We start from the raw sequence: 25,521 nt of genomic DNA on the forward strand, positions 1-25,521 counted from the left end.
GGTTGGAAAAAAAACCATCATCACTTACTGGTGTGTGAACACAGGACCAAGAAAAGATCACATAAAAATGACAATTCTACCTAAATTAAATTCTTTAGTGCCAGACCAATCAAACTTCCAAAAAAATTATTGAGCTAGAAAAAATAGTAACAAAATTCACATGGTCCATTAATGAAAAAACAAAGTAAGATCTAATCACACCAGAACTAAAATTATATTATAAAAGCATCATTCATCAAAACTGTTTGGTACTGGCTAAGAAATAGAGTGGATTAGGTACAATGGACTATAGTAGTCTGCTGTTTGATAAACCCAAAGATTCCAACTTCTGGGATAGTACTAGGATAAGTACTCATTCTTTGATTAAAAATTACTAGAAAATTGGAAGACAGCATGGCAGAGACTAGACATAGACCAATATCTCACACCTTCAAACAAGATAAGGTTGAGACACTTACAGGATTTAGACATAAAGGGTAATATCATAAAAACCAATTAGGAGAACAAAGAAGAGTTTATCTGTTAGGAAAGTGGAATAGTTTATGACAAAAAGAAGAAATAGAGAACATTATAAAATGCAAAATGGATAATTTTGATTACATTAAATTGAAAAGTTTTTGTACAAATAAAACCAATGCAAGCAAGATTAAAAGGCATAAAGTTGGAAAACAATTTTTTACAACTAATGTTTGACAAGGGATTCATTTCTAAAATATTTAGAAAACTAAGTCAAATTTATAAGACTACAAGTCATTCCCCAATTGATAAATGGTCAAAGGACATGAAAAGTTATTTATAGTCATATAAAAATATGCTCTGAATCATTATTGGAGAAATGCAAATTAAAACAACTCCAAGATATCACCTCTCAGACTGGCCAATGTGTCCAAAAAAAAGGAAATACTTAATGTTGGAAGGGATGTGGGAAAACTGGGACACTAATGCAATGTTAGTGGAGTTGTGAACTGATCCAACCTTTCTGGAGAGCAATTTGGAATTACTGGGCATACCCTTTGATTCAGCAATACCCTACTAGGTCTGTATCCAAAAGAGATCATGAAAAAGGGTAAAAAACCAACATGTACAAAAATACTTATGGAAGCTCTTTTCATAGTGAAAAAGAATTGGAAATTAGGGGGATTAATTGGGTGATGGCTGAAAAACTTTTGATATATGAATATGATGAAACTATATAGTTCTATAATTAACTATATAGTTCTATAAGAAATCACATAGGATGGGATTGCAGAATAGCCTGGACAGACTTGCATGAACTGATGCTGAAAACAGGGAGCAGAACCAGAACATCTCAAACACACTAACAGCAACACTGGAACATGATCAACTATGATGGCCTTGTTAAGTTTTAATAGTACAATAATCAAAGACAATTCTAAGATTTTGATAGAAATTACTATCCATATGCAGAGAAGGAGATGTGGAGACCAAAGCTTAATATCTTCAATCTTTAAAAGTAGTCTTATGTATGCTTTTTTCTAATGTCTTTTTTCAATCTGATTCAATTCTTTAAAATGTATAGCCTATATTAGATTGCTGTCGGGGAAGAGAGGAGGAAAAGGAGGGTGGGGGGAATTCAAAATCTGTAAAACATGATTGTTGAAAACTACCAAAGAATATAGTTGCAAAAATAAACTATTAGAAAAGGAAAAAGATATAAAAAGTTTTTTTTTAAAAAAAAGCTCACTTTTTTCACCCTTTCTCCTCAAGATATCATATTCTCCAAGGTCCTGAGAAGGGGTTAAGCTTCTCTCCCTCTACCTTAAATCCATTTTCAAAAAAAAAAAAAAAAAAAAAACCAGATATCTTATTATGTAATTTTGCTATCTCTTATATCTTATTTTTTCCTTAAGGATATAATTTTTCTCTCAACACATTCAATTTTGATCAATGGAAACAATGTAAAGACTATCAGATTGCCTTCTGTGGGGGATGGAGGAGGGAAGTGAGATTGGGGAAAAAATTGTAAAATTCAAAAAACAATAAAGAAAAAAATCCATTTTTTCCCATTGAAACTTTATTGATTTCCTTAAGATCACTTCATTCTACTGTAGAAACAAAAAGTGGTTTTCCCAGACTCTTCAATTTCTTCTCCAAGAGGGAGATTAACCTACACCTGCTAACAGCCACTTGGTTATGGCAAGAATATGTATAAACTGCACACACTCCTCAAAATACTGAACAATTTCCCCTAATCTTCATTAGGGTGAGGGCTTTTAGACTGATTTTAAGCTATTTATGAGTATTTATACCTCAACTCTAGGACCAAAATGATTTCTTAATTGCTTGACCCCATTCAACTTCCTCTCATTGGTCTTACCAATTCTGTAGCTTTCTTCTTTGCAATGTCATATGGACCTATTTTACCAATTTGTATTATTCACCAATTCTTACAAATTGTCTTTTCAATAAATTGCTCCAAATACCTTTCCTAATTTGCCATGTCAATTACTTCTCCTTTTCCTTTGTGAATCTTCTGCTTAATATTCCTCGATCCCATTTACAGTTCCATATTCATGATATTGCTCCTCAACCCAAAGTAAGAATCTGGATCTGTAAACTGTTCTTCTTCAAATTTTCTTCAATTTCTCTCAAACTGTTCACAGTCCAATTCAACCTCTGACCTGCTTCATTAATCCAATCAAATACCTTCAAATCACCCATTTTTTCTTATTTGGCGCACTTTGGTTCTTGTCTTCTTTCTCTAAGGACCTTTCACTGAAACCAAAAGTATGATGAATGAGTGCTCTTAAAGATCACCTCTCAGGCTGCATATAAGTATATTCTTCCTATAGTCTAGCTTCTGCCACAAGATATTATTGTTGAAGGATTTGGGGAAAAGGGAAAAAGATATTATTGTTGAAGGATTTGGGGAAAAGGGAAAATTCCCTTCTCTCATATACTACACACTCTAGAAGAGGAATAAGTGGAAATATGAGGAGTAAGTCCTCAAAAGCTAAGAGCCTCCTCAAAAAGGTCAGAAATGACTCAGTGAAACAAGACACACTTAGAAAAATGAAAGCTGATTTTTATTTTATCATCAACAGCCATTCTTTAAACATGAACATGCATACGTATTTTTCTACGCACACATCACAGTTTTAACGTTAGTTAATAAAGGTTAAACACACAACATACATCCTTACAAAAAAAAGAGTCAAAATGCAAATGTAAAACTTTAAACAAACCAGTTTTACTAATTTAAAAAAAAAAACCTTTGTGTTGGGTACCATTTTGTACAACACAGTTAATTTAAACATCCTAATCTTGGTTGCACATGAAAAAAAGCGGCAATAGAAAAATGAAGTCATTGAGGGTTTTTAAATAGCAGAAATAGGCAGTTTTTGCCATGCAGAAGAAGCAATATTAAATATTAGTTTTCCCAAAAAAATCCACGTTTAAAAATATTTAGTTCAAGTCACAGAATTTTTTTCAGTAGAGATCCAAATGCAATGCATAATTAGCTGCCTTAAATGGCCATGTTGAAGGGAAAACATCCCTTCAAAGTTTATAACTTTATTCATTTTGGCACAGAAAAGAAGTTTTAAAAACAAGAACATGATTTAAAAAGGGGGAAGAGGAAAAAAAGAAAAAGCAAGAATGAATGAGAGAGTAATTGCAATCACTAAAAAACTGTGCAGCTCAGTCATTGCAGAATACTGTCATCTTTCTACAGCAGGTGCTAATTCCAGGAAACTGTTATTGCAGCATGGATTTTATTTGCTTGGAGGTAGTCTCATCATTCAAATGTTTTGTTGTGTACCTAAAAAAATATAAGTTCATCAATTTTAAAAAAGAATGATTATTAGTATCTGTTTCCAAATGTATTGTAAAGAGAGGACATAATCACATTTCCAACATTAATCCTCCACATTTACTAGAGATCTTAACTGGAAATTTATTTAGTTGCATTAACTCACTGAAATAACTATTTCTTGATAATAATAAAGTGAAAATAAGGATAAATAATATGTCTTCAAGTCATCACTCTACTGACCTCATCTGTCACTTTCCTACTTAAAGTAAAAAATTGTATATTGATATTTCACCTCAAAAGACTGACCTTTTGTTTTGTAACTAAAATCAAATTGAGGTAGCCTAAAATGAATTCAGTATTATCTGTTACTCACTATCCTTTGGTGTATATACTGAATTTCTTTTAGGCTACCTCGATAAAATTTATGTAAGTGCAGAGACAGATATAGATAGAGATATATATTCTGAAATGTATATACTACTGAAATCTGACAATTTAAAAAAGAAAAGTCTTTGATAACAGTCTCTAAACAATGCAAGTACATAGTTTAAAAATATTCAAGTTACAAAATTAAATTGAAAAAAATTTCAGTGTTTTTGAGTTTATGGTTTAAAAAAGAAGTCATCAGATAATATGGCTAGTGAATCTTTAAAAGACAGAACATCTAACTGTACGAATACACTGATATAGATAGTTGTAAATGCTCTTCTATCTATAACACTAACACATATTCCTTCCATGTGTGATTTGTGACCAGTCATTAAGATTTAAGAAGCACCATCCAGAGATGAGTATTTTCATGTAATAAGACAAGACCAATATCATTTGAAGATAGAACATCTGACACTTTTACTTTTTATTAAAAGAAAATATATCACCTTTAGTTTTAATTTAGAGAAAGATAGCAGCATTATCTAGCACTAAATCTCATTTTCCAATTCTAGCACTTTCTTCCAAATGTCTTAGACAAGGAATTCATTCAATTATTTCATCTGGATAATATAGGTATAATTTGTTCTTTTCTTAATTGTATGTTTTGAAACTGAAATTCTATAGATAATAGCATTTTAGAAATATACTGACAAATGAACATATAAGTAGATAAATCAATTACAGCCAGGATTTTATTTATACAAATTCTAATTTCCTTTCTTTGGCTGAATGGTGTTGAAGGAAAAAATAAATAAATACAAGTGAATAAGCCAATCTTTGCAATGAACTTTAGCAATTTAATGCCAGGATGTATTTATCTTAAAGACAGTGAACTAATATTCTACTGAATCAAAAGTCTAGTATACTAAATTACTTGAATTATTCCCTATAGTGCCTAATGGTACTCCAATAAAGACAGCCTGCTAGAAAAAGAAAAAACATAATAATGAAAGTGACTTATATGGAGATGAATTATTCTACTACTGACTTTGCAATATATAACTGGAGATATAGTTCTCTAAGGACTGCAAGAGATAAAGTGAATCAAAAAGTGCTAGGAATACTAAGATATTTTCAAGTAACTTCCTCAAATGACTCCAAGACCTCAAATATTTTGGTTTCTACTTCCTAAATTAACCATAAAATAACTAAATTAAGCCATTAACATCTGCTGGGAATTTCTAACAGTTCAAAACAGCAGAAAGAAAAGAACTGTGGAAGAACAGCAAAGGCCAGGAAGATAAAGACAGAAATAAGTAAAAAAAAAAAAAAATGAAGGGTAAAAATCTACTCATTGTTCCAAAAATGAAGACAACATCTATCTAGACTAGTTTATAATTTATAAATGACATCGAAACATCAGGATATTGTTGTGAATAGTTTAAAGTTATGGTCACTTTTGTAAATGACTTAAATTGGTTTCTTTAATAAATCTTAATATTTTTCAATTATTCAGTCCTCAAATATAACTAACCTACTTTATCTAAATAGTTTCTACTTTTTGCTACTTTACCTTCTGTTTATATGCCCATTCAATGATACCCTGCTTTCCATTTTTCTTAACTGGCTTATTCCTAGCTATAGATTCTTAGGTAGCATTTCATTATACCAATGCAGATCGCCCCTTTGTGGTGAAAGGTGGTATCTATGAGTTTTCTCCACAAAATTCTGAGTAATTCAGCTTTATGATGCACTTCATAATCTCATGCTGAAAGATTTTATACTTTTTGGAATTAAGCAACTAAAATGAATTTTAAAATAAATCAATTTATTTTTTATGCAATTACATTAGACCCAGAGTCAGAAAACACAGTTGTAATTTCACTGACCTCAAATATATACTAAGAGACCCTGAACAAGTCACTCACCTGTTTGTCTCAGTTTCCTCAATTTTAAAATGGAAATAATAATGATGACAATAATAATAACAGCAATGACTTCATCGGTTTGTTGTGAAAACCAATGAGATGTTATTTGTAAACATATCTGGTCCATAGCAGTTTTATAAAACTTCCCTTAACTTGTCACTTTCATATTTGACAGTTAAAGAAGTCCCTTCTAAATCTTAAGATTATAAGTATGTTTGAAATGTGGTTTTAAAATATTCCATCACTTAAGAAAACAATTAAGTTATTCCATGCTGGGAATAAACATCTAATTCAACTGTATCAATTTCCGTCTAGAAGAATATTATCATATGGAAAGTCATCTACTTCCACTGCATCCCAAGGGCCATAAAAAACAAAGTCAAATTTCTCAAAAGAAAGCAGCAACTACAATTCAAAGTTCTTCTCAAAGCACTTAATGACTTGTTGAACTTGCTGTTTAGGGAATACGTATAAGGTAAATATTAAAATCAAGTAAGTGTAACAGTCAAACATACATAACTCAGTATAGGAAAAATCTCTATGAAATCTACTATTACTACTGCCAAACCTGAATATTAAAAATCCTATTTTAGTCATACTAGTGACTTCTGCAGTGCTACATATTTATAAATAAGCTGAAAATTAGAAATACCTGAGAGCATTTAGAAGACCTTCTACACTATTAGGAGGCTGGTCCTTTAGGACTTTGATACAACCTTTCATCTAGGAAGGAAAAAAGATTTTAAATTGGCATTTTTTAAACAAGAATTTTCCAAATTATTACTATGTAATCAAAACCAACTAGCATCACAACTACCAAACAAAGTAATAATAATAATAATAAATGACTTATTCATAACACTGAAAAATTTTTCTGGTTAACTTTGACAAGAAAAATCCATCATGTTTCACAATTCTCTTTTTGAGTCAATAAGTAGCATCCTCAGAAAATCTTTGGTGTGCAAAACTATAATAAACAAAAGAAAAGCACAAGCACCCTGCCTTCAAAGAATTTACAAACTAGATGAGGACAGTACACACATCTGAAAGAAAATGGTTCAAGAAAACTTATAAAACAATATGAAGTTTCCCTCCTACCAATGTAAAGCAGGTTAGTGCAAAAATGATTCCTGCTCTACACCTTCCTAAAGGTCTTTTTCTAGGGCGGTTAGATTGTGTAGTGGCCAGAGCACTGGCCCTGCTGTCAGGAGTACCTGAGTTCAAATCCAGCCTCAGACACTTAATAATTACCTAGCTATGTGGCCTTGTGCAAGCCACTTAACCCCATTTGCCTTGCAAAAAACTTAAATGAATGAATAAATGAATAAATCAAAGGTCTTTTTCCACTAGCTCAAGCTGGGCAATAGAGTAAAAAGCACATATTTTTAGAGAGTAAATTGAGTATGTAAACATTAACAAATTTATGTCTAGTCAATGAAACTGATGTGGGAAAAATATCTTTGAAAAGATCAAATGTTTTCACTAGTATGAACAGTTTATTGTGGATAAATTTTCCACCAGTGAAACCTTAGTTAAATTTTTAAATCTGAGATAATGCTATATTTTTCAAAGACCCCAAAGTATTAAAGATTTTTACTCAACAGATAGAATTCCTATAGTTATTTAGTTCCGAGTTTTTTAAGGTGTTTTTTTTAAATAACAAATTAACTACAATGATCACTGTGAATATACTTCCTTATTACCAGGGCAGTATTTTAAATTAAACACACCATAACTCAATAGCCTAAAATGAAATCACTCTACTGCTGAACAAAATGAATAAATGAGGGAATGATTATAAATCATCCAAGAAATTACATATTTTGAATTTTGTTAGTCATCATTTACACAACTCTAAGAAACAACATAATACCAAAATTTCAAGTGTACTATTTTATCCTTGAATAATATTACTTGAAATTAAGAAATAAAATATAACTTACATCAATTTTTGATGTTTTGGCAAATGCTCCCACTGGATGTACATGGTCATAGAGTATGATGACACCCACCATTACTCTCAGACAGAATGATACTGTCTCCTCATTTGTAAACCTGCTTCTATACTCCCTAGAACAGCAGAAGAGATATATGAAGAGAAAGCACCAGACAAATAAACATTTATATCTTTAAAATAGAGATAAATGCCTTGCCTGGTCTTTACTTGGCCTCCTACCCCAAGCTGAAAGATTTTGGAGATTACCAAAAAGCAAGGGGAGTGGGAATCTTCATTACTGTCCCAAACAGACTGCTCAGAAACGTTCACACTCAGTATCTCACCTTCCACCAACCCACTGACCTGAGTAACAACTTTGACCCCAGGCAAACTGGCAAATCAATATTGTCTCAATATTGTCTGCCAATTAACAGCAAATCTTAATGAAATTTACCAATTAATATTATACAAATAAATGACATGAATTTCCATTTTAATTCACTACAATCTTCTCTCCTTCCACCATGATGAAATATTTCCTGGAAGATTTTATTCAATAAAGAGTATGAAAAAGAAGAACAAGTTTCTTGACAAGGGCCCCAAAAGGTTCTTGAAACACCAAAGAAATTCAGTCATGGCCTTAAAAATGAAGAGACAGTAGGAGGGCAATTTAGTCTTCCCACCAAGGAATAAAGATAGAAAGAATGAGAATCAAGAAAAACAAATAAGTCCCTTTGATAAGGAGGGGAGTCATTAAGACAGTGAAAAGGAAAAAAGCATAAGGATCACATTAGAAAAATAACTTTAAATCTTTAAATTGTCTGATTAATTCACAGAAGAACCAGTAAACTGAACCATATATTATTTTTAACTACAAAGAAATTTTCTAAAACTACAAACATTTGAGATGATTATGCTTAAATCCTTTTTACCAAAGAAATGTATGTGTGTGTATATGTACATACAGAAATACAAACTTTAGATTATATGTCTTCTGTGTTTTATGAAATATGAATCATCACAGCATTCTTATTAGGGAAGAGAAGGAGGGGAGAAGACCAGTCAATACTTACGGTGTTTCAAGCATAACTCTGCATACACTAGCCATGGTGCTTAAACAATCTGTGGTATTTTCTATTGGTAAATTTTTATTCTGCAAAACAGTTTGGAAAATGAAAAAAATCATAAGCAAAAGATAATTCTTTATATAAATTTAAACTCTAAATATATGTTTACAGAGACTTGAAAATGCACACACAAACCAAAACAAAATAAAATAAAATTCTTAGTTTAAACTTTTTTTCAAGTTGATTTAATACTCAATAACCATGTCTCAAGTGCCTACTATGTTCAAGACACAGTGCTGAGTACTGGAGAAGAAACAGATAATACTAGGTGTCCTTGTTTTCTAAGAGTTTATGAACTTTGACAGAAAGGAAATAATAAAAGAAAAACTATCAATACAATTCAGTTTATTAAGTACCTACTATGTGAAAAAACCTGGGTTAAGACAAAATTATTACCTTCATGCAAGACATAGATGAACTATGCACACAAATAATTATAACACAAAATATTACACTTGCAACTATCTGAGATTATGAAATCTTTTTAGTGGGGAAAGCACAGTATTAATTTTTTTTTTTTTTAGTGGAAGGGAGAGAAAGGCCCAGCAGTCTTGCCTGGAGTTCATTTTTAAACCAAGCTTCACTAAGATGAGTCAGCAATTAAATTTCCAAAAAGGTTACTTTATGTAATTAGAAAAATAAGAGCACAATAGTGAGGAAAAAGTTCAAGAATATCAAGGGAAATTACTTCCAAAAAAGTAAGGGGGTAGGAAGGAGAAAAGAAGAGTATCTTCGTTCAAAATAGCAGTAATTACCTATTATCTAGTATTGGGTTTTAGATTATGCAAACAAAATCATTATAGAGTTCATACTCTTTGAATGAGATAATATACTATTGGAACTACAACCCAAAACTGTACACAGCAAGAGACCTATATGTACAAATTCAAAAGTTGGAAATAAAACTTAAAATTCCAATCTAATAAATGACCAAACAAATTATGGTATATGAATGCAACAGTACATTAAGTCACATAAGATAACAAAAGAATTCAGAAAAAAAAGAATTAAGGAAAGATTTATATTCAAATTGAAGTAGAATCATAAATAATGACTATAATAATAAAGTAAACATTGAGAAGCAACAAAACTTGGATCTAATACAAAATTTAGGGTTGATAACATACCAAAGTTAAGAAAAACTTCTCTACAATTAAAAATTTTTTTGGATACATATATATCTGTGTGTGTGTGTGTGTGTGTGTGTGTGTGTGTGTGTGTGTGTAGATAGACAGACAGATAGACACAGGGGAAGGGGAAGGATTGATAAGCATCTCTTAAGCCAAAATATTTATCAGTAATCTTTTAAAGGATAGATAGGGTTCAATGGGTAAAGTTGAAGAGGGACATTCCAAGCAGAAAGACAGAAGGAAAGGGCAGCAAAAGTTCAGAGGATAATGGATTGTCAATTCAGTATTTTAAAGTGTAGAACATATAGAATCACCTCATCTTCAAGGGGGAAGGGACTTCCAGAAATGATCTAGCAATAATATGAATGTAGAGTAATGAACTTGGAATCTTCATGCCCAAGTTCAAATCTTGGCTTTGCTACTTACTACTTATATAATCTTGGGTAAATTACTGAACCATCCTGGGAACCAGTTTCTTTAATAGTATAATGAAGTACAACAGTGGAAGAGACTGAAAATGAGGCTGGGATGGACTAGCTCTCTTGTAAGACCCTGCCAGCTTGAAGCTTGGCCTCTTCAGCAGTCAAACTCAAAAAAGAAAACAGGGCCTTTTGTCCTGTAAAAAGGATCCCTGCAAGATGCATCTTAATATTATCAATGTTTCTTTTATTTTATCTGTCTGATATTTCCCAATTCCATTTTATCTGGTTCAAGTCATACTTTGGAGTGCAGTGAGATGTCTGTCCTTCATTACTGAAGAAGACCACTGACATCAAGGAAATGATGCCATGACAAGCACATGAATTGGATTTGAGCAAGGTGGGTTGTGCTAAGTCACCAGCCTCACTTTTTCCTCTGGAGTCATCTGAATTCAGCGGACAGATAGGAATCAGGACGACTGGAGATGTCCCCAGATAGGAGACAATCTGGATTAAGTGACTTTCCCATAGCTAGTAAGTGGCAAGTATCTGAGGGCAGATGTAATCTGAGGCCCTCCTGACTTCAGGGTTGGTGCTCCATCTACTGCTGCATCTAGCTACAGAAGTGCAGCAGGCTGTCTGACCACATGTCTTGACACCTCTACATTATAAAATAGCTGGTAAGTTGTCAGTTGTGGGTACATAGGCTATTCTAACAGCCATGACACAAATCATTTCCAAGTAAACCACCACCTGGACAATCTCAGGAGCTGGCTTGCCACCCTTAGAGATAAGGTATACCGGAGTCCTTGGGAGCTGGACATTCCACCCCAAAGAACAAGGGCACAAGTCACAGCTGTGTTTTATCACCTCCTCCCTAACATACCCCCTTATCCTGTAATGCAAGATGCTGAACATACCCCGCTTGCACCCCCATTTCCTCATTATCCTTTTTTTCTACCCCGCAAGACCTAACAGTATATATGTAATAGCTAAGCAGTAACAAAATTGAGCTGGAGGCATAAGGCAGTAGTGGCTTGACTCCTTATTCTCAGCTCCCCTCCGGGAGGGAAGTCACCACTGTGGGCCCCAAGGTGAAGCAAGCCACAACAGTCAGTCACTTTTATTTGAAGACTTCCAGCAATGGGGAATTTGGGGAGAGCCCTCTTCTGTTTTGAACAAGTCAAATTATCAGGAAGTATTTCCTTGGATATCAAGGTCATTATCTGTCTTTCTACATATTTTACATTGGACTGCCAGTAGCACTTTGTTTTATACCTCACCATTGCATCTGAAGAGATGAAAGGGAGAGAAACTGTAAGCATATAGAACTTTTTTTTTATAGACTATAAGCTCCATGAAGGCAGAGACTATTTTTTTATCTTTCTACCCCAACACTGACCACAATAAGTACTTAATAATCTGTGTTGATTTTTTAATCATTGTGATACTGGACAAGAAGGTATAGGATTGGCTCAAAAATGCTGTTTAACCAGTTTCTTAGGAAAAGGGTGAAAGCTGAATTGTTAACTGCAAAACCTTAAACCTTACACTAAACCTAAACACACAAAAAGTAAATTAATTGAACAGATGATGAGGTGTCTGCATGTTAGTGCTAAAGAGCTATACTGAAGGGAGACTAAATCAGTAGCAGGATCACAAAAAAAAGGAGTGAGAACTATATGGCTGGCAGGACAGGAGCAATAACTGACAGACGAAAGTTGAAACTTTACATGGTAAGAAATAAGAAGCCTCTAAAGAGTGACATGAGTATACATATACATATGTGTGTGTGTGTGTGTGTGTATAGCTATAAGGAAGATATATTCAGCAACAAGGCAAGATTGTGGTGATTACCAGGAAAAGAAAAAAATATTTGTTAGGGCAATCAATCAGTCAACTGTTTCCTGTAGAGATGGGATTTTAGTTGAGACTTAAAGGAAACCAGGATATTACTAAAAGCCCAGGTGAGTAGTCCTATTCTAGAGTGGACATAATAGAATGAGAAAGAGATTGAACTCTAGAGCTCTATAGGAACTCAGAAATCATCTAATACAGACAGCATCTTATGTCATGGATGAGAAATGTGAGGTCCAGAGAGGTGGAGTAATTTGCATACATAAACATGAAATATCTAGGAATCAGGTATCCCGAGTCCCAGAACAGTATTTTTCCCACAACACCAGGGGAAAACATAAGGGGAAAAACAACCAAATACACATTTCAAGGGAGAAGAGAAGGGGGGAAAGAAAACAAGTTCATACAATGCACTTACCTCTGATACAAATTTTGTTGTGGCATCACTTAAGGTTTTCAACATTGGAGTTGCTTCAGCATAAAATAAAGACATGCGGTTTGCCAATTCATTGTTTACTTCATTTTCTCCTTCTGCCTATGTGAAGGAGGAAAATCATTTCATTCAATTTATAAGCTGCGAAAAAAGGAATCTTGGAAGTCATCTAGTCTTATCTGAACAAGACAATTACAACTCTACAACTTTTGCTTGGAAAAACATTCAGCGAAGGGGATGCCTACTAAAGCAGCTCATATAGCAAGAATTCAAAATCCTTTATACTTTGTTGCATTTCTGGGAAAAGTCTTTTAACTTAACTTCCTAAAATGTGGCTCCCAGAACTAAACATAGTACTTACTACTCTTGACATGGTCTAACCACAGTAGATTCTAATGATACTCTCTCACCTGTCCACTCCAAGTCCTAATGTAATCTACAACCAAATTAACTTTCCTGCATAACAAGTCACACTACTGATTCATAATGACATTTAAAATCACTAAACCACCCAGATATTTTTCCAGATGAATTTCTGACATTAAAAATTCACTTCATTCTTGGACTACTCTACTCACTTCCTACACTGTCCACTCATTGCCACATTTTCTATTACTGAAGCCAACTGGCCCATGGTTATGGACTCCGTTTTCTCCTATTTATAGAAAATAAGGACTTTTATCTTTCCAATGCTACACTATTTCTAATGATTTTGATATCAATTTAGACAATCTAGAGATTCATTCTGTGCATGGAAGAACTATAATAACCTGACAAAAAAAGAGCATCATTACTCTATGAATTTGACAAAGTTTAGCTTTCAAACAATTAAGATTAAGTCTTATACAACTATCTCTACCATGATTACTAATAGTGGGTCTAATAGTCATGGTTTCAGTTCCTTAGAATGTATATAATGACAACAATATTTATGCAGCACTTCAAAAAAATTTTTTTTTTACGTTTTTGCAAGGCAAATGGAATTAAGTGGCTTGCCCAAGGCCACACAGCTAGGTAATTATTAAGTGTCTGAGGCCATATTTGAACTCAGGTACTCCTGACTTCAGGGCCGATGCTCTATCCACTGTGCCACCTAGCTGTGCCAAACACTTCAAATTTTTAAAAATTCTTTAGATATTTTCTATTTCTCACAACAGTCATAATCCTGAAAAAAATCTTGTTAGCTGAAAAATCACTGTTACTTGCTGCTTGGTCAGAAACTATCGAAGACTAATACCATACTTCTATAACTGTAGTTTGGAAAAGTTTATTAGCTTGCTTTTGAATTCCTTTCTAACTAATATTATGTTACAATAATCAATAAAATTAATGTTTTCATAAAACACATTACAAAGCAGTTATCATCAATGTGGAACTATGCCCTAAAAGTTGCTAAATTGTACGTATTCTTTGACCCAATCATACCACACTACACCTAGACACAAAAAACCATGTTTTTTTTCTGTCTTTGCTTGCACAACAGTTGCTCATAACAACTATTATTATTATTTATTATTATTTTTTAATAGCCCTCCAATGCTCTTTTCCAAGTATGAACTTACTGGCACATTATTGATCCTCATTCGACTCAGTGTTCTTCTGTAATAGCTGAAATCATTCTGTATAGCAGGATTTGTCATCTAAAATACAGAGTAACAATTATAAATATATATATATATATATATATATATATATATATATATATAACTATTCATATAACATGTATTAACCTAATGTTTTACTGAAAAGTTATTAGATAATTTATGGTATTGCCTAAAAGCAATTTATTACATGTGAGTTCAACACTTGCCCTACAAAATTTTTATATATAAAATAGAAATTTAGGCAATCTTCTAATCAAAAATCCTTCTACTGTCCCACAATTTCATATGAGTTACTGAGATAGTAAAATTCATATTCACATCACATTCCCTTTATAATCAGATAAAATTTCGAAGGATTTGTGAATATATTTTCTGGGCTTATTAAGCTCAGTATACTTAAGTCCAAATAATCTGACTCTCAAAGTGGGACTCAAGTTCAAAGATAGCCACTCTGCATGAGTAACAAAGTACTGAGACAGTAGCAATTAAAAGTGTTTAGCTGATGTCTTAGGACAACCAGTAACAGGGAGGAAATCTGACACAATGGTTAAAACTGCAATGGATCTGGAGTCAATACATCAAGTTCAGAACTCTTCATTTGCTTCTTTCTTCCAATGTGACCTTGGGTATAACTTTTTTGCTTCCTTGTTTTTGCAAGGCAATGGGATTAAATGACTTGCCCAAGATCATACAGATAGGTAATTATTAAGGTCTGAGGGTAGATCTGAACTCACTCGAGACCTCCTGATTCCAAGGTTGGTACTCTATCCACTGCACGACTCTATCCACCTAGCTGCCCTCTTGTCATTATCATTTAAGCGTTAACTAGTTTTCAAATAAGGAAAATAAATAAGGTTTGTCCTCCACAACTGATTATTACATGGTAATATAAACTTTGCAAAATGTTTTACCTATATTATCTTCTCTGAATCTCCCTCCTTTCAACACTATATGATGGGTACAACTACTCTCTTTGATAGATGAATTTCAGTCTGAGACATTATATGCATAATCCAGGATCAGTAAATGTTAGGACAAGAGGGAAGGTGGGATTTGAACACCCCCAATATTCCTGACCCCTAATTTTAGAGTTATTATCTACTTTATGGTACTGCCCTTAAGTAATTTCACAGATCTAAATATATGATCCTAAATTCATATTCAAATTACTTGACATGACAAGAAATGTCCTAATTATTGCCACTAAATCTAGTCTGAGACTTCTCCAATCCAAGCTTGAAACAATGGCAAATTAATATTAATAAACCATATATCTGATCATGTCTCTTTTTTTGCCCTGGAAACTACATTTGCTCCCAAATGTTTTTAGAATACAATTTCCACTGTCCTTTAAAGACCTTTACAATCTTGCTCCAATCTACTGGTTCAGATTTATTATGTTATCTCTCTTCATTCACTCTATTTCCCAACCAAAATCATTCCATTGCTGTCCCTCACACAACTGAAACTCCATCTCACATCTTTCATGTCTTTCCGTCATTACTAAAAGACTTTCTCTCCTCACCTTCAACTCTTAGAATCCTTAACTTCTTTCAAGAGCCACTTCCTACAAGATTTTCATATATATATATATATTTGTGTGTATGCTCTTTATCTGTTTATGCTTATCCCATCAATAGAATATAAGCTTTTTTAAAAGCAGGAGTCATTTTGTTTTTTGTTTCTCAACACCTGTAGTAGACATGTAATAAATAAATGAGCATTTAATAAATGCTGTAAGACAAAGTTTATAATGTCACAAGGAACTTGTTAGGCATTGAGGTGTCAGAGATAAATGACTAACCATAAATCAGGAAATCTGCGTTCTAATCTTTCCTCTGAAAATACTGATTGTGTAATTCCAGTCAAATAAATCAACTTTTCAGTAGTTAGATAACATGCTAAGACATGTTGTCAAAGAGTTGCTGAGATGCATTGGTAGAAGAAGTTATCTTACGGGAAGCTACCTATACAGATGAAATCACTTAAGGATGAACAAAATGGAAAAAACATACATATAAATAAATGCATATGCATACAAACACATATACACAAACATACATATATTTGTGCAGTATGAGAGACACTGACACAGGACCAACAAGTATGGCATGACCTAATCAGAGAAGGTATTGTGCTATAAGTAAGGCAGAACTGAAACAACTCAATGGAAATTTGAAATACATAATGCCCCATGTGTTCATGTAGACAATTTGTACTCAACCTGTGGTAGAGTATTCCAAGCTTGTCATTAGTCTGATCAGCCAGTCAGACCCACTGTAACTCATCTCTAACATAGAGATATCATTTTGGTCTTCTTTAATAATGGACAAGAACCAACCATTCATATATTCATGAGAAAATTAATGCCACCCCAGTTTGCAAATGTCAAAATGTGAAAAAGTGAAATGAAGAAGTTGTGTGACCTAACTTTGGTCATACATTCCTATTAGAAATACCAGCAAGATTTTATCAGCAAAAAAAAAAAAAGATTTTATCAGCATTGACTTTTACTTAGTTCAATGAATCTGCTTAGTATAATTTCCTTTGATTCAAGTCCTAGATTCATGACAAAAAAAAAGAAAAATGTCTCTATTAATGAAATAACTATTAATTTAACAACATTCACAAAAAGCAAAAACGCTACCTTGAGTTCATCAAATCGAAGTGTGAAATGAAGAATCTCTGCAAACTGCTTAGCAAGAGCCTGCTCTCGCTCTAGGTGCTGTGTTGGAGAATATGGAGTACTTGTCAAGGCTCCCAGAAGACCTCTCAATGCTGCCTCTTAAGAAATTAGAAAGTGAAAAGTTCTTTGTATGTCTTTCATATTTAGCAACTAAAATATAATCCACATTAGTGTTTTAACAATTCTCCCTCCACACATATTAGCAGCAAAGATAAAATAATAGCATAAAATTTTTTTAAATGAGTTGATTTTTGAAAAGCTACACATTTAATAACTCAAAGAAAATATTAAACATGTTGACTAAACTATAGCAACATAAAGTTAAGCTACTTCAAAATAATTCATTTAAAAGTCTAAAGCATGGACTCTGTGATCAAAATATTGAGACTTCTTCCTCCTAGTTATAGTGTCTACAAAATGAAATAAACATGTACAAATTTTAGTTTAGATAGTAATTTATTTTATTGCCTAGAACATTTTAAGCTTTCTAATATAAATTCCACAAAAATATTTTCATGAGAAAGATGTGCATATTGGTATGGAAAGACCTTTTTTTTGACTAGCAAAAATTGTTTTCTTTTATCCATTTAGTGTAAGGGAAAAGACAGATTTTCTTAATTGTTTTTCCACATCAGAAATGTATTCACTTTGAATGAGAAAGTATCTTATAAATAAGTAAACTAATTTAAAGTGCTATACTTTTAGAACATCAAGTTAATAAATATCACAGCCCTTTTCTCTACAAGGTTAATTACTAAGTATCAAATAATATTTTACATTTACTGCTACATTTATTTCTTATCTAACCTAGAAATCAATTAACTAGATTAGAGACAAAAGGAAAACAAAAGAATTTTTTGCTTTTTGATTTCACTGGCAAAGCATTATGCACTTTCTCTGCAATTTATAGTTTTAGAAAGTTGACTTTAGAAAGTTAGAGGTTAAACAGCCTGTATACAGCAGACTAGGATATAGGTCTTCTTGACTCCAAGGTAAGCTCTCTACAATGTTAGCTCTCTATCATGTTGTCTCTTTAAGACTTTACAACATGACTAAATCAAATCATATCAATAAACACAATTACAGATATATAAAAGACAGAATGCTGTGACTCAATGTCACCAGTAAACTCTGGAATTATTTAGTTAATAATATTCTGATTAATAAGTTTCTTATTAGTACCAACAAAATGTATTTCAAAATTTAATAGTCAAGTATATCTGTCTATTGGTCAGGAGATTTAGGAATATTTCCTAGTTAGGGGACAGAGCTGGTAGTTAACTTCAAAAGTCAATTAAAAGAATATTTCACCCCAGCTAGAAACCTACATTTAAATACAGCTGCTTCTTATCACTTTACTGATGTGATAAATAATGGAATTTCTGTAAAGAGCAACACCCAGCTCTGAAATTCTTTTTTTTTTTTTGGGGGGGGGGGTAAGGCAATGGGATTAAGTGACTTGCCCAAAGTCACATAGCTAAGTATTGTGTCTGAGCCAGTACTCTATCCACTGTGCCAACTGGCTACCCATCCCACCCCCACCCCCAGCTCTGCAATTCTTAACTCCAAATAAAAACTATGGAAGCCCAAATACTGATTCCAGATGCTAAGTAGAGTGCCATCTAAAGAAAGCCCATCTGGTATCTGAATGTTACATAAGTCAACTTTAAAGTAGTACAGTCATCAGCAGGGACTTGGAAATGTCAGGTTAGAACTTGACGATAGGTAGCAATAAAAGATTTAGTAAACTCAGATTTTAGGACTGAAAATACCAGAAATTAAAGAAAATACTAAAAATACAATATGAATTAGATTCATATGGTAAAAGCAAATGATATAAAAATAACATTTTAAAGCTCAGAAAAAATATCACTTTATCATTCCTGTTAATATATACAAAAGGATATTTACACTCTCACTAAATTCTATTTTATGCAACATTTTTTAAAATGATTTATATTAAAAAAGACAAGTAGCAATTCTTCATCTTCTGAACTGAAATGTTTTAAAAATTAGCATTTCATAATCAATGTATAAATCTATTTACTATGGCTTCTATCATTTAAAATGTATGTATACTAAATGTTTTTAGTTTTCTATTCTCACTCATTTGTATAACTGCTTCTTCAAAATTATATCTCTTAAATAATTCAAAAATACAAATAATCAACTGTCTTCAAGATGAAAAGAATTTCAAATGAAATAGCTCATATTATCAGGTTATGCATTCGATGCCAGTTTATCTTTTCTGATTTTTCACTAAATTAATATAATATGATCTTGCCATAATGGAAGATAGCAACTTGTTGAGAGAGGAATCAAAAAGAATCTTCTCTCCCCTCCCTCCCACCTCAGTAGTTCCTTTGCATAATGTAGGGAAAGATAATAAATGTCTTAGCCTTAGAATTCCAATTTATGGCATGATCCAGTATGATAGTTCAGGAATGATTCTGCCATAAATTTAGACAATCTAGAAATTCATTCCATGCATGGAAGAACTATAATAACCTGGCAAAAAATAGTGACATTATTCTATAAACTTGCTACAATTTCACTTTCAAACAATTAAGATTAAGTCTTATTAGAACAACTAAAGTTAAGTCTTGTTGGAAAAACACTGTTGTGCAAATTACACATTTCCATCAAAGTACAAACTAGCAATAAAGATGCGACTGATGACACTCCATTGTATTTAAAAATAATTAAATATGAAAATTTAGCCAAAATTTTCAACTTCAAGAGCTGACATGTTTAGTAATAACTATTTTCCTTATTAGGTTGCTTATATATTTACCATGTTTTCAACTTACCTAACCTCTGAGAAAATTCATAAAATTTCTTTAGTTTGCCTACTAGTGGAATAACTGCACCCCATGCCTTCTCTTGCAACTTCTCATCAGCTGGATGCTGTATTGCCTTCAAAATTTGAAACAAAATAAATATAAGTGAAATTAAAAAAAAAATTAAACTGCTACACTGCCGTCTTGAATTCCAGAGCAGTGTACAAAGCACCCTAATAAATACATCATATAAAGAACAGAAAATTGGACTTGTAGTCAGGAAGACTTAAGCACAAATTTTATCTCAGTCACTTAATGTGCCTCTAGACAAATCATGCAACTATCTAGGTCTCCTCATTCATAATTTCAAAAGATTGCTGTGAGGATCAAATGAAATTTTATATATATAAAGAATGTGGCAATTCTTAAACCACTAGCTATATATCAGTTATTTTATAGGGGATTTACCATGCCTTCAGACATTCTTTATAGTAGTGATTTTCAAACTTTATGTAATAATGCTCTTCCAATTATTTTTATGGAAAAATATATTTTATCACAATTTTAAAATTTATTATAATTTTATAACAAAAAAATTTCAAATAAAAACATGATAGAAAATCCTTACAAAGTTCATGTACTCCAAATTCTCTTTCATTCAGCAAGATATTTTGGTTTTTCTAACATTCATAGCAAACCTCCTTTTTAATAAGATTTTTATAATAATTAAAACTTGCAGTTTAATAATTGTTTTTGCCTTTTTTACCCATAGTCAAAATAAAGTAAAATTTTAAAGTTTACCTTGTTTAAATTTACCATTCACAAGCCAACTCTATTGAACCCATTTTGTTTAAATAAAGATCAAATGTATCATTATTTTTCTTAATAGTGTGTTCCTTCTCTATTCAAATTTTATAATGCCTTTAAAATAAAATGAGAAATGCTTTATAAAAGTCAGTGATAAATGAAGAATTACTCCCTTCTAATTTATTTCCAAATCATATATTTTTAAATGTCAAAAATATTATTTTGTGTGTGTGTATATACATACATATATATGTATATACATATATATCTTAAATATATATATATTTATTAAATATATATACATATATATGTATCTTGAAACTTTTTCATACATTTTGATCATTTAATCTTTATGGATTGGTTTGAGAATCCTGCAACCAATTTATATAAAATAGCAAGTTTACAAAAATATCTATTGTATTCCTATTTCAGAAGAAATAACATTTTAATATTTTATCTCTGATAATTGGAAATTTTCTTATTTTAGGTCAAATAGTTTTGAAGTACCTTGAGATGAGAAACCCAGTTTATTTCACAATACATTACTGCCCCCATATTTAAATACAATCGTGCAGTCTTTCTTTTAATGGAACATTGTTTATAACTTAGTCTTGGAGCAATATGAAAAACTATATGTGTTCTTCATTCTTATGTCTCAATAGAATCTTTTTTTGTTTGTGAGGTAAGTAATATCACCCAAATTGCACAAGGAAAAATGCTTGTAAATCTTTTTCAAACCAACATTGACACTATCATTGAAAATATTACTATTTAAGGCATTGCTACAGAGAGAGGTTTGCAAAGTAACAGATCTTCCTTAACAAACATTTCAACAATATATCATATATACATAATCACATGAGCACTCTTTTTTTTAAAAAACTTTTGCAAGGCAGATAGTTAAGTGACTTGGCCAAGGCCACACAGCTAAGTTATTATTAAGTGTCTGAGACCGGTGCTCTATCCATTGTGCAACCTAGCCATCCCAAACATGAACACTTTTAACTTCATTTGTTCATCCACTTGTAACGTAAGATATAAAGGTTCTTCAAAACTGATCACAAAGAATTTGCATGGACTGATGCTGAGTGAAATGAGAACCAGAAAAACACTGTACACCCTAACAGCAACATGGGAATGATGTTCAACCTTGAAGGACTCGCTCATTCCATCAGTGCAACAATTGGGAACAATTTTGGACTGCCTGCAAATGAGAGTGCCATCTGTATCCAGATAAGGAGCTGTGGAGTTTGAACAAAGTTCAAGGACTATGCCCTTTAATTTAGAAAAAAACAGATAGCTTATTGTCTGATCTTGTTACCTCTTAGACTTCTCTTTTTTAAGGATATGATCTCTCTCTCATCACACTCAATTTGGATCAATGTACAACATGGAAACAAAGTAAAGACTGATAGAGTGCTTTCCGTGGGGGGGGAAGCAAGATTGGGGGGGAAATTGTAAAACTCAAATAATATATTTAACAAAAGTAAAAGAAAACTGATCAATAAGATCTTTAGACATCTTAGATGATTCCTCCTCCCACCCCACCCCCCCGCCGCCCATTATCTGGCAAATGGATTCAATTTAAAGCTTTACATCAGATTTGCAAAGCATCATTTCAACAATATTAAAAAAAAAAACCAAAAGGCAGATCCAATGTTTTTCCTCTGGAAAGAACAAATTTGTACTGAGGTTTATATGAGGTAAAAAAATCCTTTTGGTGTCACATGCTTGGTTATGGCAAAATTTTATTTTTATTTATCAAAAGGAAATAAATATATCTAGGGAAAATGTGTCTTGCTTGATAATTTATTCTTTTGCACATTTTTAAGAGGCAATTTCTGCATATTGGGACTCTCATGGTTGGTTGTTTGCTTTAGTGACCCTTTGTACTGCGAAAGATACTGGAGTGGTTTGCCATTTCCTTTTCCAACTTTACAGTTGAGGAAACTGAGAAAAAGAGATAATAAGTTTCTGAGGCTGAATTTGGACTCAGGAAGAGGGGTATTAACTTATGGGCTCAGTACTCTATCCACTGAACCCCCTTAGTTACCTAGATTTATACTAGATGCAGCTAAATCATTCCATCAAAGAAATAAGCATAGCAGTTTTCCTCAACATCTTACACATTGCTGCTTAATGATTTTACTTGTATATAGAAACTAGTCATGTCATATCCCTACTCAATCAACTCTAAAGGTTCTCTATTGCCTCTAGGATAAAATATGAAACTCCTCTGCTTAGTTTTTAAAACCCTTCACAATCTGACTTTGCTAATCTAATTCAATGAAGAATACTCTTCTACTCTGCATTCCAGTCAAGTTGGGCTTCTCCATCTCTTTATCCATTTCTTTACAGGGAATGCACTGCCTCTGTACCTGTGCCTCATAAAATTCCTCTCTTCCTTCAAGATAAAACTCAATCTTTCCTCACCTCCATAAAGTGCATATCTTACATCCCAAGCTACTCTAACTTTAACTATTCTTTTTTAATTTCATTTTTACTTTATATTTCTTTTGTGTATACTTAAGTACTAATATTTCCTTATTAGAATTTAAACTTTCAAATAGTGATTATTTCATTCACTGTTTTTGTACCCCCAGAGCCCAGCAGAGTACCTGGAATACAGTAGGCACATAATAAATGTCTGTTAATTAATCAATAAGAGTACTTGTGAACATTTAATGTATCTTCTGAATTTAGACTTCATTCTTTGTGATTCTGCTACTTCTTAAATTGTGTATATTATCTCTTCTTGTACTAACTCAGTTACAGCAGATTTTCTTTTCAAGTCAGATTAATTCCATTTTTAAAATTTAAATTTAATTGTTGAACATTTTAAATTATTATTTTTAATAGTTCTTGAGTTTTTCAGTGCTTTAAAGTTACAAGCTTCTTCTCTTAAAGTATTTAATAGAATTTTATGGCACTTTTCCCTTCAACAAAGAGCTTTCACACTACATGTTCAAATGCAGCAATCAATGTGATAAAAGTCATTTGCATAATGTTTACATTAACTAATGGTAACAGTGGTAGATTGTATCCACATTGAAATCTAACTAAGGCCAACAATCTGATCTCATCAGTAGATACTATAAAGAATATTCACTGCACTACATTCACTGTCAACTGCAGTAAATTCAGAGTGATGGTCTTGCTCTTACTGATGAGTCTGTAATTTGATTTTATCAAAAATTACTGATGTATTTATGAAGGACTCGTACTTGAAAACATCCAATAATATCAGCCCACTTTGAGTCCCCCAGTTTGTAAAACTTGGTCTTAATACAATCTTTGCCACAAAAGTAATATAAAGGGAATAAATGGAATACTTCTTTCATTGATTTCTAAAAACTGAAAACAATTTTTTCTTTAACATTACCATGTCTTACCAAGGAAATTATCTTAACACTTTTTTCCCCCACCAAGATTCATTATATGGTGGTACAAAATGCTATCTATACCAAAAATCTAAGGAATGAATCTTATGGAAGTATAACACACATACACAGCTCAAAGAGTCAGAAGAAAAGGTAAGCATATTCTATTCTTTGTTTTTAGGTATTCTCTGATCACTCCCTCTATCATTTCCCATTCAATGACCTTTTCTTTCTTTGGTTTTTTACAAAGTATTTGAGCATACACCCTAACTCTTATCCCAAAAGCTATATAAAAGCACTTATTCCAGATCTTTCTTCCAATTTTGAAATTTGTTTTACTTGGTCCAAAGTCTCCCCCCACACACTCTGTGATTCTTCTTGGGGTCTTTAACCTTTATATTGACAACCCGCCAATGGATCACACATTTTCTCAACATGTTTAACCCCAATGTCCTCTACCTTCTGATTTACTTAATCTGTATACCAACATGAGGCTAGGGAGATCAGGAAAGGGCTTAAGTAGCAGGAAGCTTCTGAATTTTGTTTTAAGAAAGATAGGGATTCTACTACAATGTAAAAAATGAGGAAGGAATACATTCCATACTTTGGGGACAAATTACTACCTTTGTAATGGCATGGAAACAAGAAATGAACTCTCATGTATAGGATAGAACTAATATTCTAGACTGACCAAAAGAAAACATGGAAAGAGTAATAATATGGCCTGAAAATGATAAGATGGTAAAGAATCCACAAATAGTACTTTTTATTTTGCTGTGATCCTAGAACTTGGAATCGCTGACAAGAGTATTAGGTTGACTAGATAATGATTCTTTTGAAGAAATGATCTTTTTTTTACAATAAGAAACCTTGCTATCTCTAGGAAAAACAATATAAAAGACCTTCAATTAGTTATCCTGTTTATTTATTACCTTTTCCCAGACGTCAAACCATAACTATGAGTCCAACTGAGTCTATTCTGTACTACCCTCATTTATTGTTGTATCTTCTCAATTCAGGGCAAAAGATTAGAAAACATTAGGTTTTGCTTAACTCAAGGAAGAAACTAACAGTGCTAAGAGTCTGTGTTTGTGATACAATTCTATCATCTTATAAATGCAAGAAAAAAAGAATGTTGTACCTTAAGAAAATTTAGACTCTTTTGTCAATTCTTCAAAAGCAGGTAGGAGTTATGTCATGGATAACTTAAAGATCAAGGAGAGCATTTTCCATTTTATTATAGAAGCAAAAGCAGATTCCCTTAAGAAAAGAGTGGTAGCAGAGCCA

The 25,521-nt window shown here is 32.4% G+C and overlaps 1 protein-coding gene across 15 annotated transcripts in view; it reads right to left on the reverse strand.

Annotated features, from left to right (window-relative positions):
- Window positions 1–1,833: 1,833 nt before the first annotated feature.
- CYRIB (CYFIP related Rac1 interactor B) overlaps window positions 1,834–25,521 on the reverse strand; it is a 203,044-nt gene continuing 179,356 nt past the window's right edge. For 5 of the 15 annotated variants that reach the window (XM_074202272.1, XM_074202271.1, XM_074202274.1 and 2 more), the window contains 8 exons: window positions 20,078–20,183; window positions 17,229–17,365; window positions 14,540–14,617; window positions 12,963–13,079; window positions 9,085–9,164; window positions 8,019–8,145; window positions 6,728–6,798; window positions 1,839–3,781 (listed from right to left, as the gene is read on the reverse strand). In XM_074202272.1, coding sequence (XP_074058373.1) covers window positions 3,718–3,781; window positions 6,728–6,798; window positions 8,019–8,145; window positions 9,085–9,164; window positions 12,963–13,079; window positions 14,540–14,617; window positions 17,229–17,365; window positions 20,078–20,183 — 780 coding nt within the window. In that variant the 3' untranslated portion in view covers window positions 1,839–3,717. Of the gene's footprint in view, window positions 3,782–6,727; window positions 6,799–8,018; window positions 8,146–9,084; window positions 9,165–12,962; window positions 13,080–14,539; window positions 14,618–17,228; window positions 17,366–20,077; window positions 20,184–25,521 lie in introns of all 15 variants that reach the window. The other 10 variants (XM_074202278.1, XM_074202275.1, XM_074202281.1 and 7 more) reach the window with 3 other exon arrangements.

The sequence above is a fragment of the Macrotis lagotis genome, chromosome X, assembly GCF_037893015.1.
Source record: "Macrotis lagotis isolate mMagLag1 chromosome X, bilby.v1.9.chrom.fasta, whole genome shotgun sequence".
Lineage (NCBI taxonomy): Eukaryota > Metazoa > Chordata > Mammalia > Peramelemorphia > Peramelidae > Macrotis > Macrotis lagotis.